The sequence below is a fragment of the Mobula birostris genome, chromosome 3 (assembly GCF_030028105.1).
Source record: "Mobula birostris isolate sMobBir1 chromosome 3, sMobBir1.hap1, whole genome shotgun sequence".
In the NCBI taxonomy this organism is placed as follows: domain Eukaryota; kingdom Metazoa; phylum Chordata; class Chondrichthyes; order Myliobatiformes; family Myliobatidae; genus Mobula; species Mobula birostris.
The window spans coordinates 172,932,628-172,947,278 of record NC_092372.1 but is presented as its reverse complement, the minus strand read 5'-3'; the positions used below and the strand labels follow the sequence as shown (position 1 = coordinate 172,947,278).

General features: G+C 40.6%; 1 protein-coding gene across 3 annotated transcripts in view; it reads right to left on the bottom strand.

Moving 5' to 3' along the window:
* Positions 1-14,651, bottom strand: part of LOC140195421 (cytoplasmic dynein 1 light intermediate chain 1-like) — a 105,430-nt gene that overhangs the window by 58,931 nt on the left and 31,848 nt on the right. For all 3 annotated transcript variants that reach the window (XR_011885467.1, XM_072253692.1, XM_072253691.1), the window contains one exon: positions 8,353-8,446. Coding sequence is in view for 2 of the 3 variants with exons in the window: in XM_072253692.1 (XP_072109793.1) it covers positions 8,353-8,446 (94 nt within the window). In the remaining variant the exon portion in view is untranslated. The remainder of the gene's footprint in view (positions 1-8,352; positions 8,447-14,651) is intronic.

The following is a 14,651-nucleotide window of genomic DNA, read 5'->3' as shown; positions in this document are numbered from 1 at the left end:
CAACCACAAATTACACCAAAGATTACATATCCTGGTGAGTGACTCACTTTCTGACTCCCTAAACCACTCCACCATATACAAATCATTAAAGTGATGTAAAATCCAGGCCAGTGCAGAGTAAGCCATGCTCAAACTTTCAACTTGGTTCACAGTACTGGACAAAGTAGCCTGCATGATTGGAACCAAATTCATAATAAATATCATGGGTGCAGTATGTGCTACCTACAAAACACACTTCAGTTACATGTCAAAGCCATTCAAATGTCCCATGCCTCCAAACACATAACCTGTACAAGCTAGGACAGCATTTGTAAAATATCATCAGCTGTAGGCCCCCTTCCAAGTTGCACAGCATTCCAAATTTGTAATACATCCCAACTCTTTGACCATGCAGTGATTAGTGCTGGTACCACTGTTATTTGTGGTCTGATTAGTAATCTTGCAGATCATGAAAAGTGGGAGAATCATAGATAGTGAAACAGGTTGTCAAAGGGTCATAGATCAGCTATAAAGCTGGATGGAGTAGTGACAGGCAAGTGTGATGTAAGAAAAGAAAGATAAAAGAAAGACTTGCTTTATTTATCACATGCACATTAAAGCATACAGAGAAATGTGTCATTTTGAAAGGATTGTGCTGGGCAGCCTGCCCAGTATCACCACACTTCTGGCACTGAACAGCCCAAGGCAATGTATTTTGGGACATCAAATACTGGCATGAAAAATACATCACAGGGATGTTAGGAGCATTGATGTAAGGAGACACCTTATGGTGCAAGTTCGTAATTCTTTGAAAATAGTAAAACTGGCAGATAGGGTAGTGCAGAAGAGTTTGGCACACCTGTCTTCATAGATCAAGGCTTGGAGTGTAAGATGTTATGTCGTAGGTGCATAAAATACTAGTTAGATTTCACTTTAAGTATTGTGTACATTTCAGGTCACCACACTACAGAAAAGATCTAGGATTAGAGAGCAGAAAAGATTCATCACGATGTTGCTTAGAATGGAAGGATTAGATTATGAGGACACACAGTCCTCTTTTATTGTCATTTAGTAATGCATGCATTAAGAAATGATACAATGTTCCTCCGGTGTGATATCACAGAAACACAAGACAGACCAAGACTGAAAAACTGATAAAAACCACATAATTATAACATATAGTTACAACAGTGCAAGCAATACCGTAATTTGATAAGAACAGACCATGGGGACGGTAAAAAAAAAGTCTCAAAGTCTCTTGGAAGTCCCAACATCTCATGCGGACGGTAGAAGGAAGAAAACTCTCCCTGCCATGAGCTTCCAGCACCACAAACTTGCTGATGCAGCATCCTGGAAGCACCCGACCACAGTCCGACTCTCAGTCAGTCCGTAAACTTTGAGCCTCTGACCAGCACTCGAGCACCATCTCTGCCGAGCGCTTCGACCCCAGCCCCACCCGCCAGCAACAGGCAAAGCCGAGGATTTGGGGCCTTCCCTCCGGAGATTCTTGATCGCACAGTAGCAGCGGCAGCGAACCAGGCATTTCAGAAGTTTCTCCAGACGTTCCTCCGTGCTTCTCACGTCCATCTCTATCAAATCAGGATTGTGCACGGCCCCATTTAACAAATACGATATAATTTCATCGGAGAGGCCACGCGCGCTGCGTCGCGTCGCCATCTTCTCCTCCATGATTTGTGTATAAGGAAAGATTGAACGAGCTGTATTCATTCACACTGAAGCACAGGAGGTAGAGGGGTAACCTTATGGAGACGGATATGATAATGTAGGCCATGGGGTAGATAGTCAGAGTCTTTTTCCCAGGGTACAAGAGTCTTAAACTAGAGGGCATAGTGTTAAAGAGGGAGGGGAGGGGAGGAGAAGATGGCCGCTCTGAAATGATATCAGTATTTGTTAAGTAGGTACCATGCATAATCCTGATTTATACTTACACTTTATTGTCGCCAAACAATTGATACTAGAACGTACAATCATCACAGCGTTATTTGATTCTGTGCTTCCCGCTCCCTGGATTACACATCGATAGTAAGTATTAAAAACCTATAAATGGAAAATAGAAAAATGAGAAGTAAGGTAGTGCAAAAAAACCGAGATGCAGGTCTGGGTCAGGATCCGTTCAGCAGTCTTATCACAGTTGGAAAGAAGCTGTTCCCAGATCTGGCCGTACAAGTCTTCAAGCTCCTGAGCCTTCTCCCGGAGGGAAGAGGGACGAAAAGTGTGTTGGCTGGGTGGATCGTGTCCTTGATTATCCTGGCAGCACTGCTCCGACAGCATGCGGTGTAAAGTGAGTCCACGGACGGAAGATTGGTTTCTGTGATGTGCTGCGCCGTGTTCACGATCTTCTGCAGCCTTTTCCGGTCTTGGACAGGACAACTTCCATACCAGGTTGTGATGCACCCTAGAAGAATGCTTTCTACGGTGCATCTATAAAAATTAGTGAGGGTTTTAGGGGACAAGCCAAATTTCTTTAGTTTTCTCAGGAAGTGAAGGCGCTGGTGGGCCTTCTTGGCAGTGGACTCTGCTTGGTTGGACCAAGTCAGGTCATTTGTGATACTGACCCCGAGGAACTTAATTTGATGGAGACAGACGTGAGAAGCATGGAGGAACATCTGGAGAAACTTCTGAAATGCCTGCTTCACTGCCGCTGCTACTGTGCGATCCAGAATCTCTGGAGGGGTAGGCCCCAAATCCTCAGCTTTACCTATTGCCTGTTGCCGGGGCCGGGGTCCAAGCACTCGGTGCTCAGTGTCGGAGGCTCGAAGTTTTCGGACGGACTCAAGAGTCGGCTGTGGTCAGGTGCTTCCAGGGCGCTGCATCGGCAAGTTTGCGGCGCTGGAGGTTCATGGCAGGGAGAGTTTTTCTTCCTTCTACTGTCTGTGTGAGATGATGGGCCTTTCAAGAGACTTTGAGACTTTTTTTTTTAACCATGCCCATGGTCTGTTCTTTATCAAATTACGGTATTGCTTTGCACTGTCGTAACTATGTTATAATTCTGTGGTTTTTCTTTTTAAATCTTTTTATTGAGTAAGTACACAGAAGGTAAACCATATAGGCACTAATACACTGTTAGAATATAATATATTACAGGAAATATTAATACAGAAAAAAATTAATACAAACAGTGCAATTTAAACATAAAATAACAAGGTAATACAATAGTATACTAAATTTTATATATATCAATAGAGAAAAAGAAAAAAAACCCCAAAAAAACCCACCGTGCGAACTAAACTAAAAAACAAAGCAAAGCGATGGGCTAACTAGGAAACAAGTAGAGTTAAGGAACTTAAAATCACGTCCTCAAACCCAACCTCCATTAAAAAGTTAAAAAAAAAACAAGGGAATATAAATATGGACCGAGAAAAAAAAATTACATTAAATGAAAATGTTGAATAAAAGATCTCCAGGTTTGATCGAATTTAACTGAAGAATCATGAAGATTACTTCTAATTTTCTCCAAATTTAAGCATAATATCGTCTGGGAAAACCAAAAAAACGTAGTTGGAGCATTAGTCTCTTTCCAATGTTGTAAAATACATCTTTTCACCATTAAAGTAAGAAATGCAATCATTCTACGGGCTGAAGGAGAAAGATTACTGGAAATTTTAGGTAATCCAAAGATGGCAGTAATAGGATGGGGAGAGATATCTATATTCAATACCTTTGAGATAATATTAAAAATGTCTCTCCAAAAAGTTTCCAGAGTAGGACAGGACCAAAACATATGAGTTAAAGAGGCTATCTGCCCCTGACATCTATCACAAAAAGGATTAATATGAGAATAGAAACGAGCTAATTTATCTTTGGACATATGTGCTCTATGGACAACTTTAAATTGAATTAGGGAATGTTTAGCACAGATAGAGGAAGTATTGACTAGTTGTAAAATCTGCACCCAGTCATCCGCCGAAATAATAAAACCCAATTCCTGTTCCCAATCTGACCTAATCTTATCAAATGGTGCTTTCCTAAGTTTCATAATAATATTATAAATAATAACCGTTGCACCTTTCTGACATGGATTAAGGTTAATTATAGTATCTAAAATATATGTAGGAGGGAGCATTGGAAAGGAGGAAAGTATAGTACTTAGGAAATTTCTAACTTGGAGATATCTTAAAAAATGTATTCTTGGTAAGCTATATTTATTAGATAATTGTTCAAAAGACATAAGGGAACCATCTAAAAATAATCCAAAAACCCTGAAATACCCTTAGTCTTCCAAATTTGAAAAGCACGATCCGTGAAAGAGGGAGGAAAAAATGTTACCTAAAATGGGATCGCTAGCCCAAATTGGTTAAGATCAAAAAATTTTCTGAATTGAAACGAAATACGTAAGGTATATTTAACTATCGGGTTACAGACCTGTTTGTGGCGTTTCAAATCAAAAGGAAGAGAAGAACCTAAAATAGAACCAAGTGCATAACCTTGAGCAGATTGTAATTCCAATGCTACCCATTTAGGAATGGATAGTGGATCTTGGTCAAGTAACCAAGATTTCATGTGTCGAATATTAATTGCCCAATAATAGAATGTAAAGTTAGGTAATGCTAAACCTCCATCTCTCTTAGCTTTCTGTAAATGTATTTTACCCAGTCTCGGGTTTTTATTTTGCCAAATAAATGAAGAAATTTTAGAGTCAACTTTATCAAAAAAAGATTTTGGAGCAAAAATCAGTAATGCCTGAAATATATATAAAAATTTAGGCAGAATAAACATCTTAACTGCATTAATACGACCGACCAAAGTTAAATATAATGGACGCCACGATGCAGAACTTTTCTTCCGCCGTCTCCGTCTCCGAGCCTACTTCTTCGGCAAGGACTCTTCCACCCGCACCGATGACCCCTTCTCCCGTCTTCAACCCTCCTCTTCTTCATGGACACCCCGCTCTGGTCTTCTGCCTGCTCTGGATCTCTTTATCGCTAATTGCCGACGGGACATCAACCGTCTCGACTTCACCGCACCTTGTCCCCATTCCAACCTCACTCCTTCTGAACGCTCTGCTCTCCACTCCCTCCGCACTAATCCTAACCTTATTATTAAACCCGCCGATAAGGGGGTGCTGTTGTAGTCTGGCGTACTGACCTCTACCTTGCCGAGGCACAGCGGCAACTCGCGGATACCTCCTCTTATTTACCCCTCGATCGTGACCCCACTAAGGAGCACCAGGCCATTGTCTCCCACACCATCACCGACTTTATCCGCTCAGGGGGTCTCCCATCCACTGCTACCAACCTTATAGTTCCCACACCCCGCACTTCCCGTTTCTACCTCCTACCCAAGATCCACAAACCTGCCTGTCCTGGCCGACCTATTGTCTCAGCTTGCTCCTGCCCCACTGAACTCATTTCTGCATACCTCGACACTGTTTTATCACCCCTTGTTCAATCCCTTCCAACCTATGTTCATGACACTTCTCACGCTCTTAAATTTTTCGATGATTTTAAGTTCCCTGGCCCCCACCGCTTTATTTTCACCATGGATGTCCAGTCCTTATATACTTCCATCCCCCATCAGGAAGGTCTCAAAGCTCTACGCTTCTTTTTGGATTCCAGACCTAATCAGTTACCCTCTACCACCACTCTGCTCTGTTTAGCGGAATTAGTCCTTACTCTTAATAATTTCTCCTTTGGCTCCTCCCACTTCCTCCAAACTAAAGGTGTAGCTATGGGCACCCGTATGGGTCCTAGCTATGCCTGCCTTTTTGTTGGGTTTGTGGAACAATCCATGTTCCGTGCCTATTCTGGTATCTGTCCCCCACTTTTCCTTCGCTACATCGACGACTGCATTGGCGCTGCTTCCTGCACGCATGCAGAACTCGTTGACTTTATTAACTTTGCCTCCAACTTTCACCCTGCCCTCAAGTTTACCTGGTCCATTTCCGACACCTCCCTCCCCTTTCTAGATCTTTCTGTCTCTGTCTCTGGAGACAGCTTATCCACTGATGTCGACTATAAGCCTACTGACTCTCACAGCTATCTGGACTATTCCTCTTCTCACCCTGTCTCTTGCAAAAACGCCATCCCTTTCTCGCAATTCCTCTGTCTCCGCCGCATCTGTTCTCAGGATGAGGCTTTTCATTCCAGGACGAGGGAGATGTCTTCCTTTTTTAAAGAAAGGGGCTTCCCTTCCTCCACTATCAACTCTGCTCTTAAACGCATCTCCCCCATTTCACGTACATCTGCTCTCACTCCATCCTCCCGCCGCCCCACTAGGAATAGGGTTCCCCTGGTCCTCACCTACCACCCCACCAGCCTCCGGGTCCAACATATTATTCTCCGTAACTTCCGCCACCTCCAACGGGATCCCACCACTAAGCACATCTTTCCCTCCCCACCTCTCTGCATTCCGCAGGGATCGCTCCCTACACAACTCCCTTGTCCATTCGTTCCCCCCATCCCTCCCCACTGATCTCCCTCCTGGCACTTATCCGTGTCAGCGGAACAAGTGCTACACATGCCCTTACACTTCCTCCCTTACCACCATTCAGGGCCCCAAACAGTCCTTCCAGGTGAGGCAACACTTCACCTGTGAGTCGACTGGGGTGATATACTGCGTCCGGTGCTCCCGATGTGGCCTTTTATATATTGGCGAGACCCGACGCAGACTGGGAGACCGCTTTGCTGAACATCTACGCTCTGTCCGCCAGAGAAAGCAGGATCTCCCAGTGGCCACACATTTTAATTCCACATCCCATTCCCATTCTGACATGTCTATCCACGGCCTCCTCTACTGTAAAGATGAAGCCACACTCAGGTTGGAGGAACAACACCTTATATTCTGTCTGGGTAGCCTCCAACCTGATGGCATGAACATCGACTTCTCTAACTTCCGCTAGGCCCCACCTCCCCCTCGTACCCCATCTTTACTTATTTTTATGCACACATTCTCTCACTCTCCTTTTTCTCCCTCTGTCCCTCTGAATACCTCTTGCCCATCCTCTGGGTTCCCCCCCCCCCCCCCTTGTCTTTCTTCCCGGACCTCCTGTCCCATGATCCTCTCGTATCCCCTTTTGCCAATCACCTGTCCAGCTCTTGGCTCCTCCCTCCCCCTCCTGTCTTCTCCTATCATTTTGGATCTCCCCCTCCTCCTCCAACTTTCAAATCCCTTACTCACTCTTCCTTCAGTTAGTCCTGACGAAGGGTCTCGGCCTGAAACGTCGACTGCACTTCTTCCTACAGATGCTGCCTGGCCTGCTGCATTCACCAGCAACTTTGATGTGTGTTGCTTAAATATAATGGAGACCATTTAAATGAAAGTTGAGTAATATGATCAATTAAGGGTAAAAAATTAGTATAATTCTGTGGTTTTTGTCAGTTTTTTAGTCTTGGTTTGTCTTGTGTTTCTGTGATATCATACTGGAGGAACATTGTATCATTTCTTAATGCATGCATTACTAAATGACAATAAAACAGGACTGCGTGTCCTCATAATCTAATCTAATCTAATGTGAGAGAAGAGAAGTTTAAAGGATTCTGAGGGGCACACCTTTCATATGCCGGGTTGAATGAAATGAACTGCCAAAAGAGGTAGTAGAGACAGGCAAAATGTTTAAAAGACGTTTGGACACGTATTTCGACAGGAACTGAATAAAAGAATACAGGCAAGTAGGATTTGCGCAGACAGGCATCACTGTTGGTATGAACCAATTGGGACGACAGCCCATTTCTGTGCTATGTAGTTCTGACTCATCCATCCCAACAATACTTCACTAGGGGTTGCAGTAGCCCAATACAACAGTGAATCACAATCTTGGTAGGTCAGCTTTTAAGGAACAAATGGACCTTAAATGCTGACCCAGCAAGCAATGCTCACATCCAATAAATTACTGGTAAAATTATACCCTTATGGATGCAACTTCTACTGGCTGACATAAAGGATGATAGCTGTGATTTTTCAAATCAAATTAATGCAGCTTTAAGTTTATGTTAAAGTAATTCCCCAGAACAGCATCCTTAGCCTTTAGTTCACTTCCTTCATTTAAAATGAATGAATTATGGTTTCTTAACCAATGTCCATTTTCCAAAGCCATTTTTTACATCATCTATCACTTCTCACTCAACACTTCTAGAGAAAATTCCAATAAATTTTGGATAGACATTATGATATATTTTTACTTAGTTCCTCCTCTGTCTCAGAATATAACATTGTGCATTTTTTTTTCACATATTACATCTTAAACCTTTAAAAAACACGAAGTTGGACTAGAAGGTGATTTCTTTCCAGGATGCACAATGCTACAGAATGAAATCAGTTCATTGTTTTATCATCACCCACTCTTAAACATTATAACCTGGGAGTGAGACAAATATCATGTGAATAACACTCAGGGAAGAAGATTGAAAAGGATACACTGAAGGCAAAACCTTCGAATGTGTGACTGAATGAAGTCGAAGTGTTCATCTCTGTAATCGTGCTCCTTTTCCAGCAGACTAATCGCATCACACTGCAGGGAAGAGAAAAAATACACTAGTAAAAAATTATTGAACAAGCTCTTTCTAGTACTAACTGATATAAATTAAGAACTGAGCCTCCCAATCAGATAGCTGTTTCCTGTACTTAAAACAAAACTTAGCTGATTAACGCATCATCTCACAGTCATTGAAGGTACAATTAAAAATGGCAATAACTATGTTGCAGCCATCCACAAAACTATGATACACAATGCTGAAGTGCACTAAATGCCATTATGGGGCATCTCACTCTCAGTGGATAATCAATTTAGTACTTGGATTGAAAAAGAGGAGATGAAAGCCAGGACGAAGGAATATTTTCAAATATTGCAGAAGTTTTATTTACAGTCAGTTCAGTGGATTCCGGTTAATTGGGACATTTTGGTCCAATTTAGCGTCTGCCCAATTAGTCAAAGTTTCATGAAATAGTTCAAAACGTATAAGAAAAAAGACAAACTACCGTTTAACTGAGTAACAAATTATCATTTAAGTGAAATACAGAACAAATTAGAACAGCTTTAGAGTACTACAAGACTGTGTATTAGTTCCTAATAGTTATTGACGGAGGAATTATTCCAGTGTATGATACCACGTTCTTTAAATTGACTATAAACGAACAAAATCAGCCATCTAGTACAGGCAATGGCCTGCCTTCATTGCCTTCCTGTATGAAGTGGTGTTGTACTCCAACATTAAATAAGTGCTGATAGGCGGATGGCTTTTTAATTTGGACCAGTAGGGTAATTTTTTCAGCTAGTGTCAAATCTTTTCATAGTACCATGGCAAGGGTCTGAAATTTTTGAAAGTCAAAATAAAAAAAAAGATCAAAAATCGCTGCTTTTTGAATCGGCATTGGTCAGCCAAAATGGATAACACAACGCAAGCACATATAGCTGATGCTATTTAAAAACTGTTTGCTTTGAGCACAGTGTAGGGTTTAACAACCACATAAGTGGTGACGCTAGTCAGAAACTGTTCAGTAACTGTTTCCTAACCCAATAAAGCTGCATCATGGCCCTAGTAAATGAAGAATGGGTTTTTGAAGAGTTGCCCCAAATAAGCAGCTGTCCAGACAAAATGATGGCCCAATTAACCAGAATCCACTGTATTGTTTTCTGCCAAAATCAAAAGTATTTGGCTCGCTTCTTTTCTGGGTTCCTAGCCTAAGGCATTTTGCAAAGTCTTTATTTATTCCAATTTGCCAAAATAAAGAATTTTCCAAGGCAACTAGCATCTATGGGAAAAGTCAACTTTTTAGGTCAAGAGCCTTCATCACTCTTTATTCCTTTCCACAGATGGTGCCTGACTTGCTGTGTTGCTCCAGCATTTTGTGTCTGCCATTCTTAATTTCCAGCACTTGAAGAATTTCTTGTGTTTATATTTTCCAGGATAACTCAGATTAACAGGCATATCCAAGAACAGAGTAACCTTTACTGCACAGATTTACATTTAATGGACCAAAGTTTTGACCTAGAAATCCCAATTTGGATTTTAACATGATGGTCTCCACTAAAAAACAAAGAAAATCACTACTTAAGCAACAAAAAAGGTGTCACTGAGTACAAGTCATGTTGCAGCTGTATAAAATCTTGGTTAAGCTATACTTGGAATACTGTGTGCAATTCTGGTGGCACTATTACAGGAAGGATATGAAGGTTTTGGAAAGGGTATGGAAATGGTTTACTGGGATGCTGTCCTGATTAGAAAGTATTAGCTATAAGGAAAAGTAGGATAAACTTGGGTTGTTTTCTCTCTGGACCATTGGAGGCTGAATGGAGACCTGACAGATGTTTATGAGAGGGATAGGGCAGACTGTCGGAATTTTTTCCCCAAGGTAGAAATGTCATATACGAGAGCACATGAATTTAAAGTAGGAGATAAAATGTATAGACAGTTGAGGAGATAAGAAAGAGTTAGGTGGAAGTATTGAAAAGAACAAAAGGTCAGTATGAAGCTGAAGGGATGATCAGATGTGGGCTCGCATTAACATCTGAATGTTTGGTCAGTGTGAGAACATAACTGCATTAATTTTTTCACCTGAGACAGCAACAGTCCTGTACTTCTCCCCACTAGTCCTGATTCCAGGAGACACATACAATATCCCAGGGACAAAACTGTACAAGTCTGATTTTTATCTTTACCTTTATCTGATAATTGCAGACCAAGTTGCTAAAGTGATTATGGGAATCAAGGAGAATTCAAAAGTATCAAAGAAGTTTATGTATGGGGAAGGAGTAAACTTATAGTCATATAATTGGTAATAAAAGCAAAACAATGTCTTAGAAGTTTACAAAGAAATATATAAAAACTAACTCATGAGATAATTGATAGCAGTAACTCCAGAGACTAACAATCTCAGGAGAAAACCCCCAAGTTTAAGTCAGAGAGGAATTCACCACATAAAATGCTGGCCACGTTCGCCTAGAGCAATGGTTCCCAAAGTGGGTGATATTGCCCCCTAGGGGTGGTGGGAGTTTCTAATGGACTAATCCAGGTGCTGGTAGTAATGAGGGCAGCTAAGGGATTACAGGCTTAACTTAAGAAATAATTACTTATTATAAGCATTTGATACTCAGTGCCTCATAATTGATTACAATGATCATGTAATCACCTCATCTTTCACTAACTCACCATTCTTGTAAAATTTCAAAGCTTAAAGTAAATAATCAAGAGTACATATATGTCACCATATACACCCGAGGTTTTTTTTCTGTAGGCATACTCAGCAAATCTATAGATTAGTAACTATAACAAGATTCAATGAAAGATCAACTAGAGCACAGAAGACAACAAACTATGCAAATACAATTATAAATAAATTAGCATTAAATAACAAGAACTTGCAATAACAAGATAAAGAGTCCTTTCAAAGTGAGATCATTGGTTGTGGGATCATCTCAATAGATGGGTAGTTGAGTGTAGCTATCCCCTTTTGTTCAAGAGCCTGATGGTTGAGGGGTAGTAATTGTTCTTGAACCTGGTGGTGAGTCCTGAGGCTCTTGTACCTTCTACCTGATGGGAGCAGCAAGAAAAGAATATTAACTGGGTGGTGAGGATCTTTGATGATAGATACTACTTCCCTCGAAGCACATTATAGTTGTTGAAAAGCAATACGACACTTCTGTACTTGTCGTATCAAAAGGAATCTAGACATGAGATATGATGTTATCTCCAGGTCCAGCCTGCACATTACTGCCATTCACTATTGTTGTACAGTGACAGTTAGTACAATTCCCATATTCTAATCGCACAGTGAAGCAATTCCTGTGAATCAGACATGGCTCTCAATGGGGTAAAGATCCGTATCTGCCCTTTCGAATGGTCTTGAGCATGTTTCTCCAGCCCAAGGCCCAACCAAAATACCGCTGTCCCACTTTATGTACCTTCTGGCAGAGAGCCAGGTTTTATCTGAGCTATGATGACATCAACATTTTCGCCTTTATTGATTGTAGCACTTGAAGCTAGACTTAAACAATAGATGACTGACTGTGGTTGTTATCTGTAATGAAAATGGCAGAAGCAGACTGAACAAAAGAGAAAAGTAATCTGTATAGTATGGAATATCTGAATATTGATTTATACTAGCACCAAGTAACCAACATTAGCCAATGTGTCTGTTGTGTGAATAAGTTATTTTCAAATGAGGGAATGAAACTGTTCAGGCTCCTTGAACATTTGAAGAGAATACGCTGATAAAACAAACAGGAATTTGGCTTATTTTCAGTCACTTCGTGAAAACTTTCAGAAACGAAAAATACTTCAAAGAACAACATTTCATTGCTCATTGCTAAATCTGGAAAGCCCCATACAATTGGAAAAGAACTAATTCTGTCAGCCCTAAGGGAGGTTCTGAGTACAGCTTTGTATAAGTCATCAGACCAAATAAAGTGATTCTGGTCAGCAACAAATCTGTTCAAAGATGAAATGTCTGTATGTGGAAGATGCATTGTAATGTACTTGGGATAACAATTTGCTTTGTAGTTGGATGAGTCAACTTTGCCAGGTAACATATCTAATTCTTGGTTATGTTCGCTCTACTAAAGTTGAAAACATAGTTCATGAGATATTATTTGCAAGGGGCCTGGAAACAGATATGAAGGGGGGGGGGGAGTCAATATATTGAGTTGTTGAGCAGTTTTTCAAAGAGAAGGACATTCCACACACCAGCATTCTTGCCTGTGCAACAGATGTGCCATTAATGCAGGACGCCACCGTGGCATGATTTCTTTCTTGAAAAAAGCTGTACTTAATATATTTACCATTCACTGTAATTCACAGACATCTTGTCACAAAGAAACCGAACTGATCAGCTGCACAAATCATTAAATACTGTTATCAAGTCAAGTTGCTTTTATTGTCATTTCGAACATAAACTGCTGGTACAGTACACAGTAAAAACGAAACAACGTTCCTCCAGGACCATGGTGCTACATGGATCAACACAAAACTACACTAGACTACAGACCTACACAGGACTACATAAAGTGCACAACACAGTGCAGGGCAGTACAATAAATAATAAACAAGACAACAGGCACAGTAGAGGACAAATTACAATATAATAATAAGTGATGTAGATGTCAGTCTAGACTCTGGGTATGAAGGAGTCTGATGGCTTGGGGGAAGAAATTGTTGCCCAGTCTGGTTGTGAGAGCCCGAATGGTTCGGTACCTTTTGCCAGATGGCAGGAGGGAGAAGAGTTTGTATGAGGGGTGCGTGGGATCCTTCACAATGCTGTTGGTTTTACGGGTGCAGTGTCTGTAATGGAGGGAAGAGAGACCCCGATGATCTTCTCAGCTGACCTCACTATCCCAAAACTGTAAATAAACTCAAGTCACATGCTCTCAATTCTCAACTATTTTGAAGGCTTTGCATTGAGAAAGATGAACAGTTTGAAAGCTTGCAGTTACCCACAGAAGTCAGATGGCTCCAAAAAGGAAACTGTCTGAGACGTTTTTACGCACTTTTGGAAACTGAAAAATACTTTGAAGTCTCGAATGCTTTGATCAGTAATCAACTCAAGAATATTATATTGCTTATTTGTCAGAATTATTCATACAGTTTAATGAAATCAATCTTCAACTGCAAGGAAATGATGTGAATCTTATTAAAGTCAAATCAGTCATCACATAGTTAACCTTATTTAAGTGGAACATTGGCCATTGTGACCTTTTCCAATTACTGAGCCTCACTGAACTGGGAGAGAAAGGAAGAATTCCAGATGATGATCTTCAAGTATACTATTCCTATCTGGGTGAGCTGCATAAAGATATGTCAGAGAGATTTTAGGATCTTCTCTTGATCCAAATTTCAGATTGGGTAATAAATCCACCCACAACACTTGTAATGAGGAATTAATAGGAAGGATGGAGAAAATCTGATCTCGCTACCAAATGACTGCGCTGAAGCTGAGATTCAAAAAATCATTTCGTTTGCAGAAGGATATCTCCGAATGCTATCCTTCACTGTGGAAGAACAGCCAAGATGTTCTTTATTGCCTTTCCATCTCATATTTAGTGGAGCAGGGCTTAGTACAGTTGCCTAACTTTTTTCAGAATGCAAATTACTGAATGAGGGTATCTGAGATGACTCCTGAGTGACATTCAGCCTGATGTTGAAAAGCTGTTATCACTGCACCAAACTCATCCATCTCATTGAAAGGTTGAAAAGTAATAAAATACTGAATAGTTGTACTACTGATGTATGCTCCAAAATTGTTGAAAATTGTTTTTACTATAATTAAACAAATAATTTTATTTGCAACTGTAAATATATTTGAATAATTTTTGCCATTATTTGTCAGTGCTTGGAATTAGCAGTTCCTATTTTCTTTCACTGTGCATTGTAAATCAAGATTCTTTATAAATTTTACGTAATGACTGGAAAGGGAGAGGGGTGGCGCTGGGGATGTGGTCTGGGAGCCAAGGGTGCAGCAACCCAAAAAGGTCTGGGAATCACTAATTTAGAGCAAGTAATATCTGAGAACAGTTAACGAGTTTTAGAAAGTTACGAAATTGCTAAAACAGATTTCTTTAACTAAAAAGTGTTAATGAAGATTTTTTTATAATTTAGTGAATCTGAGTTATTTGTTTTAATCACAATTATTAACTGCCATTAGTAGGCAAAGTCATTGTCTGGTGCAGATTGTCGTGTGTTGCATTTAATTTGGTTTAATTGGCAAAAGTCGTCTGAAACTGA